General features: G+C 46.7%; 1 protein-coding gene across 4 annotated transcripts in view; it reads right to left on the bottom strand.

Annotated features, from left to right (window-relative positions):
* The window catches only part of PIAS2 (protein inhibitor of activated STAT 2), a 57047-nt gene extending 48797 nt beyond the window's left edge, over positions 1 to 8250 (bottom strand). For all 4 annotated transcript variants that reach the window (XM_008060030.1, XM_008060031.1, XM_008060032.1 and 1 more), the window contains exon 1: positions 7779 to 8250. In XM_008060030.1, the coding sequence (XP_008058221.1) occupies positions 7779 to 8250 (472 nt within the window). The remainder of the gene's footprint in view (positions 1 to 7778) is intronic.
* Positions 8251 to 13158: the final 4908 nt, after the last annotated feature.

Genomic DNA, 13158 nt, shown 5'->3' with positions numbered 1-13158 from the left:
GTGAGATTCCGGCTCAAAAAAAAATAAAAAAATTAAAACTAAAACAAGCCAGGCATGGCGGCTCACACCTGTAATGCCAGCACTTTGGGAGGCTGAGGTGGGAGGACTGTTTGAGCCCAGAAGTTCAAGACCAGCCTGGGCAACAGAGTGAGACCTCGTCAGTATTAAAAAAATCAAAAAATTAGCCAGGTATGGTGGCACGCACCTGTAGTTCCAGCTACTTAGGAGGCTGAGGTGGAAGTATGGTCCAAAATCGAGGCTGCAGTGAGCCATGATCTGATCGTGCCACTGCACTCCTGCCTGGGAGACAAAGTGATACCATGACTCCAAAAAGTAAATAAAAGAAAATCAACAATGTTTAATACTAAAACACTTTCCCCCCCAATACAACAGTTGCAAAGGTCACCTGGGAGGTCAGAGTACTGCGGTCTCATGAAACAGTGACCTTGACTCAGAATTACGGCAGAGGAGAGCATCTGCTGGCATCCAGTCACTACAAGGCGGCCCCTGCACAGCACAAGGCGACCGTTCTTAGCATCACGACCACCCTCCTCCCTCAGCTCAAGCGGACTTCAGTCTCCGCGTCTACCCCTCCATCTGCAGGATCCATAACAACGGCCGCCCCTCTCCCCTAGCAAACCTCCACTCCACAAGCCTCTCGGGTCTCCCTCAACTGCAGCCGTCTCTTCACTGGCAGGTCTCACAATTACACCACTTTCATTTCTCATGGCTCCCCAAGCTCCCTCACGTTTCACTAGAGAAGCCTTGACTGAATTCCACATTCACTGGGTCAACACAATATTACACTCCAGACACACAAGGTACATGCTCACCACACAAACACACTTCCGCTCACTATGCTTTTCTAGCTTTAACATTACCTCCCAAACTAGACAACAAACCCCCTAAAGCCCGCCTCACAATTCTGTCTTCCTGCAATTAGACTACGTGGCCATACCCAAATTAAATCCTCATCACACACTTGTTTTGTTTTTGAGTCAGAGTCTGTTGTCCAGGCTGTAGTGCAGTGGCATGCTCACAGCCACCATAGCCTCAACCTGCTGGGCTCAGGCAATTCTCCTGCCATGGCCTTCCAAGTAGCTGGAATCACAGGCACGCAACACCACGCCTGACTAATTTTTTTGATTTACTGTAGAGAAGAGGTCACACCAAGTTCCCCAGGCTGGTCTTGAGCCCCTGGGCTCAGGCAATCCTATCACCTCTGCCTCCCAAAGTGCTGGTATTATAGGCATGAGCCACCACACCTGGCTATCATTATACTTAGTTAATGCAAATGACATATACAGTGTCTGAACTAATCCAGATTATTTAGAAGATTCTATTCCAATGGCTTTAACATTAATATGCATATCACTTTATTTAATTAACGATTTATTTATGAGAGACAGGTCTCACTCTGTCTCACAGGCTACAGTGCAGTGGCACAGCCATGGCTCACTGCAGCCTCAAATTCCTGGGCTCAAGGGATTCTCCTGCCTCAGCCTCCCAAGTAGATGGGACTACAAGCGCATACCACCACATCCGGCTAATTTTTAATTTCTTTTTTTGTAGAGACAAGTTGCTAAGTGGCCCAGGGTGGTTTCAAATTCCTGGCCTCAAGCAATCCTCCTACCTCAGCCTTCCAAAGTGCGGGGACTACAGGCGTGAGCCACCAAACCTGGCGATGTGCATATCACTTCAAACCTGTTTGATTATAGCCAGAAACTTAAGACGGGTATCGTAGTATTCAAGAATCTGAGCATCTAAAACAGAGCTGACGCTCATTAATTTTTTCCCTGTCAGATGATCAATGACTAGAAGATCAGTGGGGCGATGCTGCTGAGAGTGCCGCGAAACCAGTCCCTTCACAAGCCATTGAGTACCACGGGTACGATGCTTCTGAAGCTACTACCACATTTCCCTCCAAAAGCTGGACGGCAAAATACTAACTCTCCCCATTTTGCGGCCCAACAACTTCGCGTCAGGCGTTTATCCTTCACAAATACGTGCATAAGTTTTCAGAAACACACGCAAAGGTGTTCAGAGCTGCAAATCTGCAAAGCTGCAAGCCCAGTGCCTGGCACATGCTATGCACAAAGTACTTCTGAGCAAATCACAAAGAAGTGAAACTCACCAACGACGCGCATCAACAGAATGCTGGTCACGAGATGGCGCAGTGACACGAGAGCGGCATCGCCACACCCGAATGACCTGCGGTGTGTGTCCAAGGGCACTGCTAAGAAAGGCCGCAACGGCGCAAAACTCAAGGGGGCAATATTCGTGGGCGCCACCAACAGAAGAGTGTCCAGCTCCCCACCCAGAATGGTGGCACAAGGCCGCTCCTCGCCCAGAAGGGTGGCACAGGACTCTGCAGTTGGGAAAAGCTCTTCAAACAAAGGGGAAAAGGGAAAAAAGACAGATGGGGAAAACTGTCAACTGTTGGTAGAATTCTGGTTGAGTTTTCAGTGAGACTGTGAGGACCATTCCCTTTCTGTTGTATTTCCAGGTCTGAATCTTCATTTGCAAGTATTAATGACCTCTGTAATCTGAAAAGAACGATGAAAGAACTAAGGAACCAAAGGCTCGTGAAACTCTGAGAGTATTTCGCATAACACCCAACAGACACACGAACATTTACGAAGTATATCAACATAAAAGATCTACAAAAAACCTTTGTATAAATTCCCAAAACTTACACACACATACATGGTAACAAGCCAGCAAGAACACAAAGTTCGGGACAGTGATTAACTCAGAAAGGAGAAGGCAAGGATGGCTGTAAAGATGTGGCAATGCTGCAGCCTCTGAAGCTCTTCCCTCGAAATTCTGACTTGACATTTACATAGAGCTAGCAGGTGATATGTATTTCTAGTATTCTAATTTCACCTGTGAGCAAAATGCAGGGTTTTTTTTCCTGTGTTTTTTTTTGGGGGGGGGTTTGAGTCGGAGTCTCACTCCGTCACCCAGGCTGAAGTGCAGTGGCATGCTCATGGCCACCCCAGCGTCGACCCACTGGGCTCTGGCGATTCTTCCGCCTCAGCCTTCCAAGGAGCCGGAACCAGAGGCGCGCACTACCATGCCCAGCTAGTTTTTGATTTATTGTAGAGATGAGGTCTCGTCAAGTTGCCCAGGCTGGTCTCGAATTCGCGGGCTGAGGCCATCCATTCGCCTCGGCTCCTCAAAGTGCTGGGATGACAGGCTGAGCCACCGAGCCCGGCCAAAATGCAGGGGTTTTAGCCACTCTCCAACACAAACACCTGCGGCACAACTTCAGCTGAGGTAAACAAGATGGTTGTGACCAGCAGCCAGGAGGGTTATTCTAGTAAACAGATGAAGCGATACCACTCTCCTCTCAACCTCACTGAGATAACTGAGAAACTATGACAAATATGAGAAAATCAGAAAACGCCGCACAGAGCAGGACAGCGGGAGAGCAGGGCTGAGGGATGAAGTCTCACCTCTGGGCCCAGCCTTCTTCCCCCGTCACCACCACCCAGGCCCGCTCACCAGTCACCTGCTCAGCCACGGGCTGAGGAGTCCCATGAACCAGAGCTGCCCACGAGTGTCCCTAGCCTGAATCTTTCTCGGGACTCAAACAAAGAAATGATGTTCAATAACTGCTGTGAAAAAACATGAACATGAGCCATGACACTGTCCAGCAACCACGATCAAGAGGCATTAGCAAAGTGCGGAAATATCTTAACCAGATAAATCAACCTGCCAAAAATGGTTAAGAATAAAGGAAGATAACGGGGTAACACTTATTATTATTATTTTCTGACTCAGAGTCACTCTGTTGCCCAGGCTGGAATGCAGTGGCACGATCAGGGCTCACTGTAGTCTCCAACTTCTGGGCTCAAGCAATCCTCCTGTCTCAGCCTCCTAAGTACCTGGGACTACATATACACACCACCACAGTCAATTAATTTTTTTTTTTTTTGGGTAGAGATGAGATCTCGTTCTGTTGCCTAGGCTGGTCTTGAGCTTCTGGGCTCAAGGGGCCCTCCCACCTTGGCTTCCCAAAGTGCTGGAATTACAGTCATTAGCCACCATGCTCAGCAGCAATAAACATTTAAAATGCCTGCTCTTGTTATCAACTCTAAAAATAAAAAAATAAAAAAAAGATACAAGTTTTCATCTAAAAACTACCAAGATTTGTTTTTCACAGTATCCAGTAAAGGCAGGAAGTAAAGAAAAATGACAGACACTTTGCCTGTGGAATTGAAACTGGCACAGCTACTTGGAAACTAATTTAGCAACATATTATCAAGAGTCTAAGAGTCTAAAACATTCTCATACCTTGATCCAATAATTACACTTAGACTCTACACAATCAAACAAGGAAATGTGCACAAACACCGAATTTGAATCCTTATCTCAGAATGAACGCAATGAAATGACAAAATGCATTACTTGACCTGCTTCATCAGTTCTACTAAAGCATAAAGCAAAGAGCAAAAAATAAAACATACATAGCCAACTTGCTGCCACAGTCAGGCCATGCCGACCCCATGAGCTGGCCCTGCCCCTCGCAACTTCTGACTTAACCAGAAGGCAGACCGAATACAATCCTGTGAGGAAAAGCACTCTAGGATCCCTTAACTGCCAGAAAAATCCTGACAAAGCACAAAGTGGAAACTCACTCCTCCTGATTTCAAAACTGCATCAGTACAGTCATCAAGACAATGAAGAACTGGTGTGGGTACAAACATATAGATCAACTGAGCAAAGCAGAGGGCCCAGAAACGAACCCATGCGTATTCGGTCAAATGGTTCTTGGCTAAGGAGGAAGACAAGCCAACGGGGAAAGGACAGTCCTTTCAATGAATGGTATGGGGAAACTGGATATTCACACACAGAAGAATACAGTCAGAGGCCGGGCGTGGTGGCTCACGCCTGTTTCCCAGCACTTTGGGAGGCCAAGACAAGAGGATAGCTTGAGCCTAGAAGGTCAAGACCAGCCAGGGCAACATAGGGAGACCCTGTTTCTACAAAAAAAATTAAAAGATTAGCCAGGCATGGTGGTGTCCCAGCTATTAGGGAGGTTGAGGCAGAAGGATCACCTGAACCCAGGAGGTCAAGGCTGTGGAGAGTTGGGTTTGTGCCACTGCACTCCAGCCCGGGTGAGAGAGTGAGACCCTGACTCAGAAATAAACTAAGTTGGACCCCTACCTGTCGTACACAAAAAGTAACTCAAAATAGATCAGCTACACGTAAAACTTCAAACTGCAAAATTCTTAGAGAAAAATGCAGAGCAAAACCTTCCCAGCACAGGCTTCGCATAGGCAAAGGCAAAGGAATAACAACACAGACTGAGAGAGGGGCCTTCGCAAGAACCTGTAATGCTGGGTGCTGAGAGGTCGAGGCTAGGGTGAGTTGGGATTGTGCCGCTACACTCCAGCCTGGGCACAGTGAAAACCTGACTCAAACTTAAAGAGACAGCTGAGTCAAGAGGCACCACAAGCAGCCCACAGAATGGGAGAAAGTCACCGCAGACCCTATGCCTGATTAGGGCCTCTACCCCATATACACCGGACACCTAAGACTCAACAGCAGCAGCCCACTTCAAAAGAGGGAGGAGAACCCAGACAGACAGCTCTGCAAAGATCTGCAAGCGGCTGATGAGGATATGGAGAAACTGGAACCCTTGCACACTGCTAGTAAGAATGCCAAATGGTGCAGCTGCTGTGGAAAACAGCACAATGACACCTCAAAAGATTACAAACAGAATTACCAGTCAGGCATAGTGGCTCACATCTGTATTCTCAGCACTTTGGGAGGCCAAGGTGGGAAGACTGCTTGAGCCCAGGAGTTCGAGACCGCTCTGGGCAACATGGTAAGACCTCATCTACACAAAAAGTTTAAAAAATTAGCTCCAGCCTGGGTGACCGAGTGAGACCCGACTCAAAAAAAAAAACAAAACAGAATTCCAGTATGACCCCGCAGTTCCACATCTGGGTATATGGCCAGAAGAACCAAAGAGCAGGGGCTCAAAGACGTTAGTACCCAGGTCCACAACAGCTGGGCATGGAAGTAGACCAAGTGTCCACTCATGGACAACCAAAGTGTAGCAAATATCAGGCCACAGCATCAGAAGGGACAAGAAGGAAGTATCAGAAGGTATAGCCGAGTCATCACACCTCTAAAAAGGGAGACTGTTGGGTGTAGTGGCTCATGCCAGTAATCCCAGCACTTTGGGAGGCAGAGGAAAGAGGACTGCCTGAGCCTGGAAGTTCGAGACCAGCCTGGGAAACTTGGTGAGACCTCGTCTCTACAATAAATCAAGAAAAATTAGCTGGGTGTGGTGGCATGTGCCTGCAGTTGCAGCTACTTGGAAGGCTGAGGTGGAAGGATAGCCTGAGCCCAGCAGGTCGAGGCTGCGGTGGCCATGAGCGTGCCCCTGCACTCCAGCCTGGGCGACACAGTGAGACTCCGGCTCAAAAAAACAAAAAAAAGGAAATGTCTTGTGATTTACCTTGACTCAATTTTAGCCCAAAATAGGTATTTGCCCACCTTGGTGACCTTGACATCATCAGTTTTTGTTTCAGGTAACCTTTGGACATTGATAAAACCTGAATTCAACCCCAAAAGCAAGACTTGAGACTGAGGGGTGGGCAGCAGGGCGGGACACAAGACTACAGGTTTTCTGTGTTATTCAGCCTTAGAAAAGCAATGCTTGCCAGCGACGACATAGAAGAACCTTGAGGATATTATGTGAAGTGAAAGAAGCCAGTCACAAAGAGACATGTACCATATGATTCCACTTATACAACCTACTCCTAAGAGTCAAAACCAGAGACTAAAAGCGGAGCAGTGGGTGCAGGGGGCGGGGGGAGAGCTACAGCTGAAGCTACAGAGGGACAGAGCTTCAGTTTCACAAGACGCAGAGAGCTCTGGCAATGGACGCGGTGATGGTTGCACACTTCACATTTTTTTTTTAACATCACTGACCCACACATCTAAAAATGGCCAGGATGATAGATTTGTTACATGGAGAGGGAACCCAAAAAACTCCAGAATTAGTGTATAAAAAGTTGTGCATTTATTCTTACAGGGTTAAACCTCAGTCATTTTCAAAGTACTCTCTGTTTGATGCAACACATCTGTTGAGGCTGCTCAAGATAGTTTTAGAACCCGTTCATTGCGATGCCGTTTAGTGTTTCTGTCATTTTTGTTTCACCTCTTCCACAGCAGCAAATCATTTCCCTTGGAGGACTTTTTTCATCCAGGGAAACGAAAAAATGTCGCTCATGGGGAGAGCGGGTGACTAGGGAGGGTAGGACACAGGGGTCATGCCGTTTCCGGCCAAAAACTGCTGAACACTCAGCGTGGTGTGGGCAGGTGCACTCATAAATCACCCATCATGAAATGGGCAAAAATGTTGAAAGAATCTCAAAAAAAAAAAAATTCACTGAAGCCAAACACAGTCTCTCCCAACAATGCCAGCTGGTCCACAGATGCCATGGGTTCCTAGAACACACACCTAGCAGGGGAAGCCTGTCCTACAGAGGCTTGCCCTCCAAAAGACAACTCCAGGTTTATTTGGGTCTCCCCTTGTATTTTACCAGAACAAAAAAATTTTTTTAAAAGAAGACCACTCAAGTGACGCAAAAAACTCTTTATGTTAGATTCCAGTCATAACTGCACAGCTAAACATTTGGCACTGATGCCTCCAACTGGTCTTCATGATAGCAAGTCATTAATCAACAGCTGACACCTCGTTTTAACCCCCCTCCACCCCCACCCCACTCAGGAGGACTGATGTGTCTAGGACGCACCTAAACTCGTGGGCTTGATGAGCACATCGAGGATGTCATAGAAGGGCAGGTTTTTCAGCTGCACGTCGGGGTGGACAGGAGGCATCGGCGGGGATGGCTGCTGCATCTCAAAGGCAGGCTTGGCGTCCTGGAGCAGCACAGAGCCCACGGGGGAGGACGGGGAGCGCGACGTCACGGACGTGGAAGGCAACGTGTGGATCCCAGCCACGGCCAGTTCGGGCTCCACTGGCGAGGAGCCCCCGTCCAGGGTGAAAACTGACGGCTTGATGGCAGACAAGTCAGACAGGCCCTCCAGAGTCCGCGGGTAGCGGCGCCGGTACAGCTCTCGGATCTTGACCTGGACGGCAGGGCTGCAGCCGCTCTTGAGCAGGTGCAGCGCCCGCATCAGGAGGTCATGCTTGCGGCCACTCTTGTTCCGTCCAGCAAAGCCCAGTAGCACTTGCAGCTCAGACACCCTAAAGCTGGAGACCATATTCTAGAAGGAAAGGAAGAAAAAGCATGAGCCAACAATCGCCTTCAGCACAAGAAAGTCCTACCTAAAAATACCGCAAAGCCTCATTTGTCAAGCATTCTGTCAACTGGCATGTGCTAGTAACCAGCATTTTCATGGGCTTAGAACCATTACTAGCCACAAGGTAATCCCCCCATAAAAATTACATCCACATTATGGTGGTAATTATATTTTACTGCACTCTTTTTTTTTTTTGAGTCAGAGTCTTAGTCTGTTGCCCAGGCTGGAGTGCAGTGGCACATTCACGACCACCACAGCCTCAACCTGCTGGGCTCAGGCAATTCTTCCACCTCAGCCTTCCAAGTAGCTGGAACCACAGGTGTACGCCACCACACCCGGCTAATTTTTCTTCATTTATTGTAGAGATGAAGTCTCGCCAAGTTGCCCAGGCTGGTCTCAAACCCCTGGACTTAGGCAATCCTCTTGTCTCTGCCTCCCAAAGTGCTGGGATTACAGGTGTGAGCCACGGGACCCAGGCTTGTTTTACTCTTAATTTTGTTAATCTACAGTCTGTTGGTTTCTAGTAACAACTTCATTATCTGGTTATGCCCAAATGTAAATAAGTATTTTGTTTTATAACTTGAAATCTATAGCCAATGAAAATATTTTTCAAAATGAAGACTTCTCAATTCACAATGTAATGTTTGTTACAGAATTATCACAATTAACCAAACTAACTTTTCACAATGTTTTATGTGCAACTTCTGATGCTGAGTAGTAAATCTACAAACTCGAGACTGAATTGTGATTCAAAATTCAATGGATTTTTCATGCCAACTCAAACATTAAGGAATAAATAAAGTAAGAAAATAAAGATATTTTAAAACATTAGAGCTAAAAATCACATACATCTTATTTAGCAGTCAGTCAAACTTCTAAAACGACTGAATCCCCGACTGGGCATCCAAATGAGAAAAAGACCTTTGAAGAGCAAGAAAACGAGGAGTCACCAATCTCACGGGTGGGATGTCCTCTGCCCCTCTGCTGGCCTGCTGCCTCACCTGGCACCGCAACAAAACCTAGGCAAACTGGGAGGAAGCACCCTTGGGTGGGCCAGCAGCACAGGGACACCAGCCAGTGAGAGGAGACCAAAGCTGACTAAAGCCTCGGACCCCTGTCCACCCCGAGAAGCCCCCCGTGACTACAGCGGAGGGCCCCCAGCCTCCCTTGTGCTATATGCCCCACGACCCTGGCATGCCCTTCCAGCCTGCTCTTCCATCAGCATCCTGACCGTGGGGCCCATGGCTGGCTACACACTTGCAAGTCCCAGTGAGTGCCCAGGGCACCCTGTATGGCTTCTAGATAGCTAATAATACTAATGTACACTCCTATGCATACATGTATCCACATGTCATGCTGCACAGAGAGCACCAAGTTGTAATGCTAGCAGCCATTTATTCTCCAAGTCAGTGCTGTCCAGCAGAAATATAACAGAAGCCACAGATCTAATTCCAAATTTTCTGGTAGCCACATTAAAATAACCAATTTAAATTTTAACGTATTTATTGAAACCAAGAGATAAAATATGATCATTTCAGCATGCAATCAATTTCTGTGATTGAAAAATAATTAGTTACGTTAGGTGTCAGAGAGAAACATTTTCATACTACATCTTTGATAGCGAGGGTATATTTTATACTTGCAATACATGTCAATTTGGACTAACCATATTTCAAGTGCTTAAGGGTCACCCGTGGTCGGCAGCTACCACAGTGGACAGTGCAATGTGATGTCCTACGGAAACAGCAACACATACCACAATGTCACGGTCATTCCATTTCAACCTGCTTTATTTCCTTCATGTGCAAGATAGAAGTTGTATTTACCTTATCCTTAAACTGTGGACAATAAAGATGGAAAACAAGAAAATGCTCGGTCTGTCTCGTAACACACCAGTGACAGCTTACTCAAGGGTTCAAGCATGAAATGGACAGTAAAAGCTTTCAGGAACTGCTCACCCAAGGCAATAAATCAAAAAAATTAGCCGGGAATGGTGGCACATGCCTGTAGTTCTCACGAAGGCTGAGGCAGAAGGATCACCGGAGCCGAGTAGGTGGAGGCTGCGGTGGCCGGGATTGTGTCACTGCACTCCAGCCAGGGTTAAGAGTGAGATTCCAACTCATAAATAGATGGATAGATAGACAGTCAGATAGACAAACAAATAAATACTTCAGGCCGGGCTCGGTGGCTCAGTCTGCAATCCCAGCACTTTGGGAGGCCAAGGCGAGTGGATTGCCTGAGCCCACGGGTTCAGATCAGCCTGGGCAAGTTGGTGAGACCGTCTCTACAATGAACAAAAAAAAAAATTCACCAGGCATGGCAGCACACGCCTATAGTTCCAGCTACTTGGTAGGCTGAGGCTGAAGGATCTCTGGAGTTCAGCAAGTCAATGCTAGGGTGGCCATCAGTGTGCCACTGCACTCCAGCCAGTGACAGAGTGAAACTCCAAATCAATAAAATAAAATAAAATAAAATAAAATAAATAAAATAAAATAAAAACTTCAGGTGCTGCAGCCCTCTGGCTCCCAAAGGCTGTCGCACACCTACAAGGTCACCAAGAAGTCCCCTAAAGGACCACACTAACTCAGAATTCATGACTTTTCTCACTTCATATGCTTATTCTGATATATTCATTTTAAGGAATTTTTTTTATAGAAATGACAATCAGCACACAGAGTCATCCTACCCAAGCTGGGCTCTCAGAAAGGAATCACAGGGGGGGTCTCCTACCTGTTTATTGGGCAAAGGCTGCTCTCAGTGGCTCTATTTGCTTTTGCAAACAGAAAGAGATAAGGATTTAGAACTATGAACACGGAATCATGGAATTCTGGACAGCAAATGGGACAGCCTTGACGTTGCGAAATGCTGCTAAGATAAAGTCCTGCTGGACACACAAAGATCATGGTGTTGAGAGTCACCAGGGCTCTGTGGAAAACATCCTACTAGTCATGGGCAGCTGTAATTCAAGCCCCCACACCAAGTCTTGGGACCCTAAGAAAGTCACTTCATCCTTCTGGCACCAATTTCTATTTAAAAACAACGACAATGGCCAGGCGCGGTGGCTCATGCCTGTATTGCTAGCACTTTGGGAGGCAGAGGTGAGAGGATTACCTGAATTCAGGGGTTCGAGACCAGACCAGGCAACTTGGCAAGCCGTCATCTCCACAACAAATCAAAAAATAGCTGGGCATGGTGTTACTTGCCTGTAGTCCCAGTTACTTGGAAGCCTGAGGCAGAAGAATCACTTGAGTCCAGCAGGCTGAGGCTACAGTGGCCATGAGCGTGCCACTGCACTACAGCCTGGGTGACAGAGTGAGACTCCTACTCAAAAAACAAAAACAACCCACCACTACCACCACCAATCCAAAAGCCTCGCTCCTTGATTTAACACTTACTGTTAAGATCACCTCTCAAGGAGCTTACTAAGTCAAATTCTAGGAGTGTGGAGTTCTGGCAAAACTTGCAGGATCCCATTTCCTCTTGGAGTGATATCTTTTTTTTTAAAACGTAGTTTTCCACCACATTTCAGGCCCTTGCTCCAGGGTGGGTAGGTGAGTGGGAAGGGCCACAGAGCCCTCAGGGCTAGGTCAGCCAGCTGTGAACACCACCACAGATGATTTCAGCTGTTTCTCTCCACCAGTCTTTAACGTCTGTATGGTTAGTCTAACTTTTTCTCAGTGGAGTTTTTTCCACTTGCCCTGTCACCGCCCAAAGGTTCCCAGAGTCTGCCCACCGAGAGATCCATTACAACTGCTATGTGCTCTACACAGAAGACTCGAAAGAAAAGTATACTGGCATGACTAATCTTTAAAGGATACATAAACAAACTGATTTCTAAATAAAAGCCAATATACATTAAGATCAGGACTTTAAATCAGTCGTATGCCTTTGTCAAATGTAAATAACAAAATTATTTCTAAAAATTTGAAAGCTGGGACATTATATGATGAAAATGTGACACAAGAATTGCAGCAAGCCAAAGGCCACATACAAAAACACCTCATCAAGCAAGTCAACATGACAGTTACATGCACTCACCAGGAACAAAAACGCTTCCCAAGCCCGCTCTTCCAACTCTTCAATGTGAGCCAGAAACTGCAAAATAGCCTGAAATCTAGGGGAGCTCCAAGAGGCTAGAAGTCATGGTCAAGGCCAGTAAAGACTTTGCAGAGAACCCTGTGCTGTGATGTATCACATGGGGGAGAGGGAGCCACTGAGGGGACCGACAAATCCCACCATGAGTCACCTATGCCAGCCACAGTATTAACATGACCCTCGATCAAAAGGAGGAATAAAGAAAACCCACCAGGTTAACGTAGGCAGCCCACCAAAATAAAGCCATACAAGAGACGATATGTCAAGCCAGGGGCAGAGGCTTGGGCCTGAAGTCCCACCTACTCAGGAGGCTGAGAGTGGAAGATTGCCGGAGGCCAGGAGTTCAGGACTGTAACGCACCATGAGGGGCCTGTGAATGGCCACTGTACTCCAGCCTGGGCAGCACAGTGAGACCCTGTCTCTACCAAAAAAAAAAAAAAGTGAGAGAAAGAAAGAAAAAAGAAGCCGTGGCAAGTCAGAAAGATTCTCCAAGCCTGACTACTATTTCCTTCTGAGGTCACAGGAGGCCCCTGTTCCTGCATTCCTGGTGAAATCATGAATTACCTGTAATTAACCCTCTTTCACTTGAAGGACCTTCAACAGAATGCAACACAATGATTACAGTGACTCCCAGGCTAAAGAAATAAAACTGAAAGTCAACCATTAAAAGAAACAATAAAGAAAATGCTACATTTCAAAAGCTATAAAATAAGCCAAAGCTTAACACTCCTATTATTGTGTAATAAAATTTTGAATAAGGTAGTCAATTCAAGA

Source organism: Carlito syrichta, unplaced genomic scaffold, assembly GCF_000164805.1.
Source record: "Carlito syrichta isolate Samal-C Ts95f unplaced genomic scaffold, Tarsius_syrichta-2.0.1 Scaffold304483, whole genome shotgun sequence".
Taxonomy (NCBI): domain Eukaryota; kingdom Metazoa; phylum Chordata; class Mammalia; order Primates; family Tarsiidae; genus Carlito; species Carlito syrichta.
This window is presented reverse-complemented; position numbering and strand designations above follow the sequence as displayed.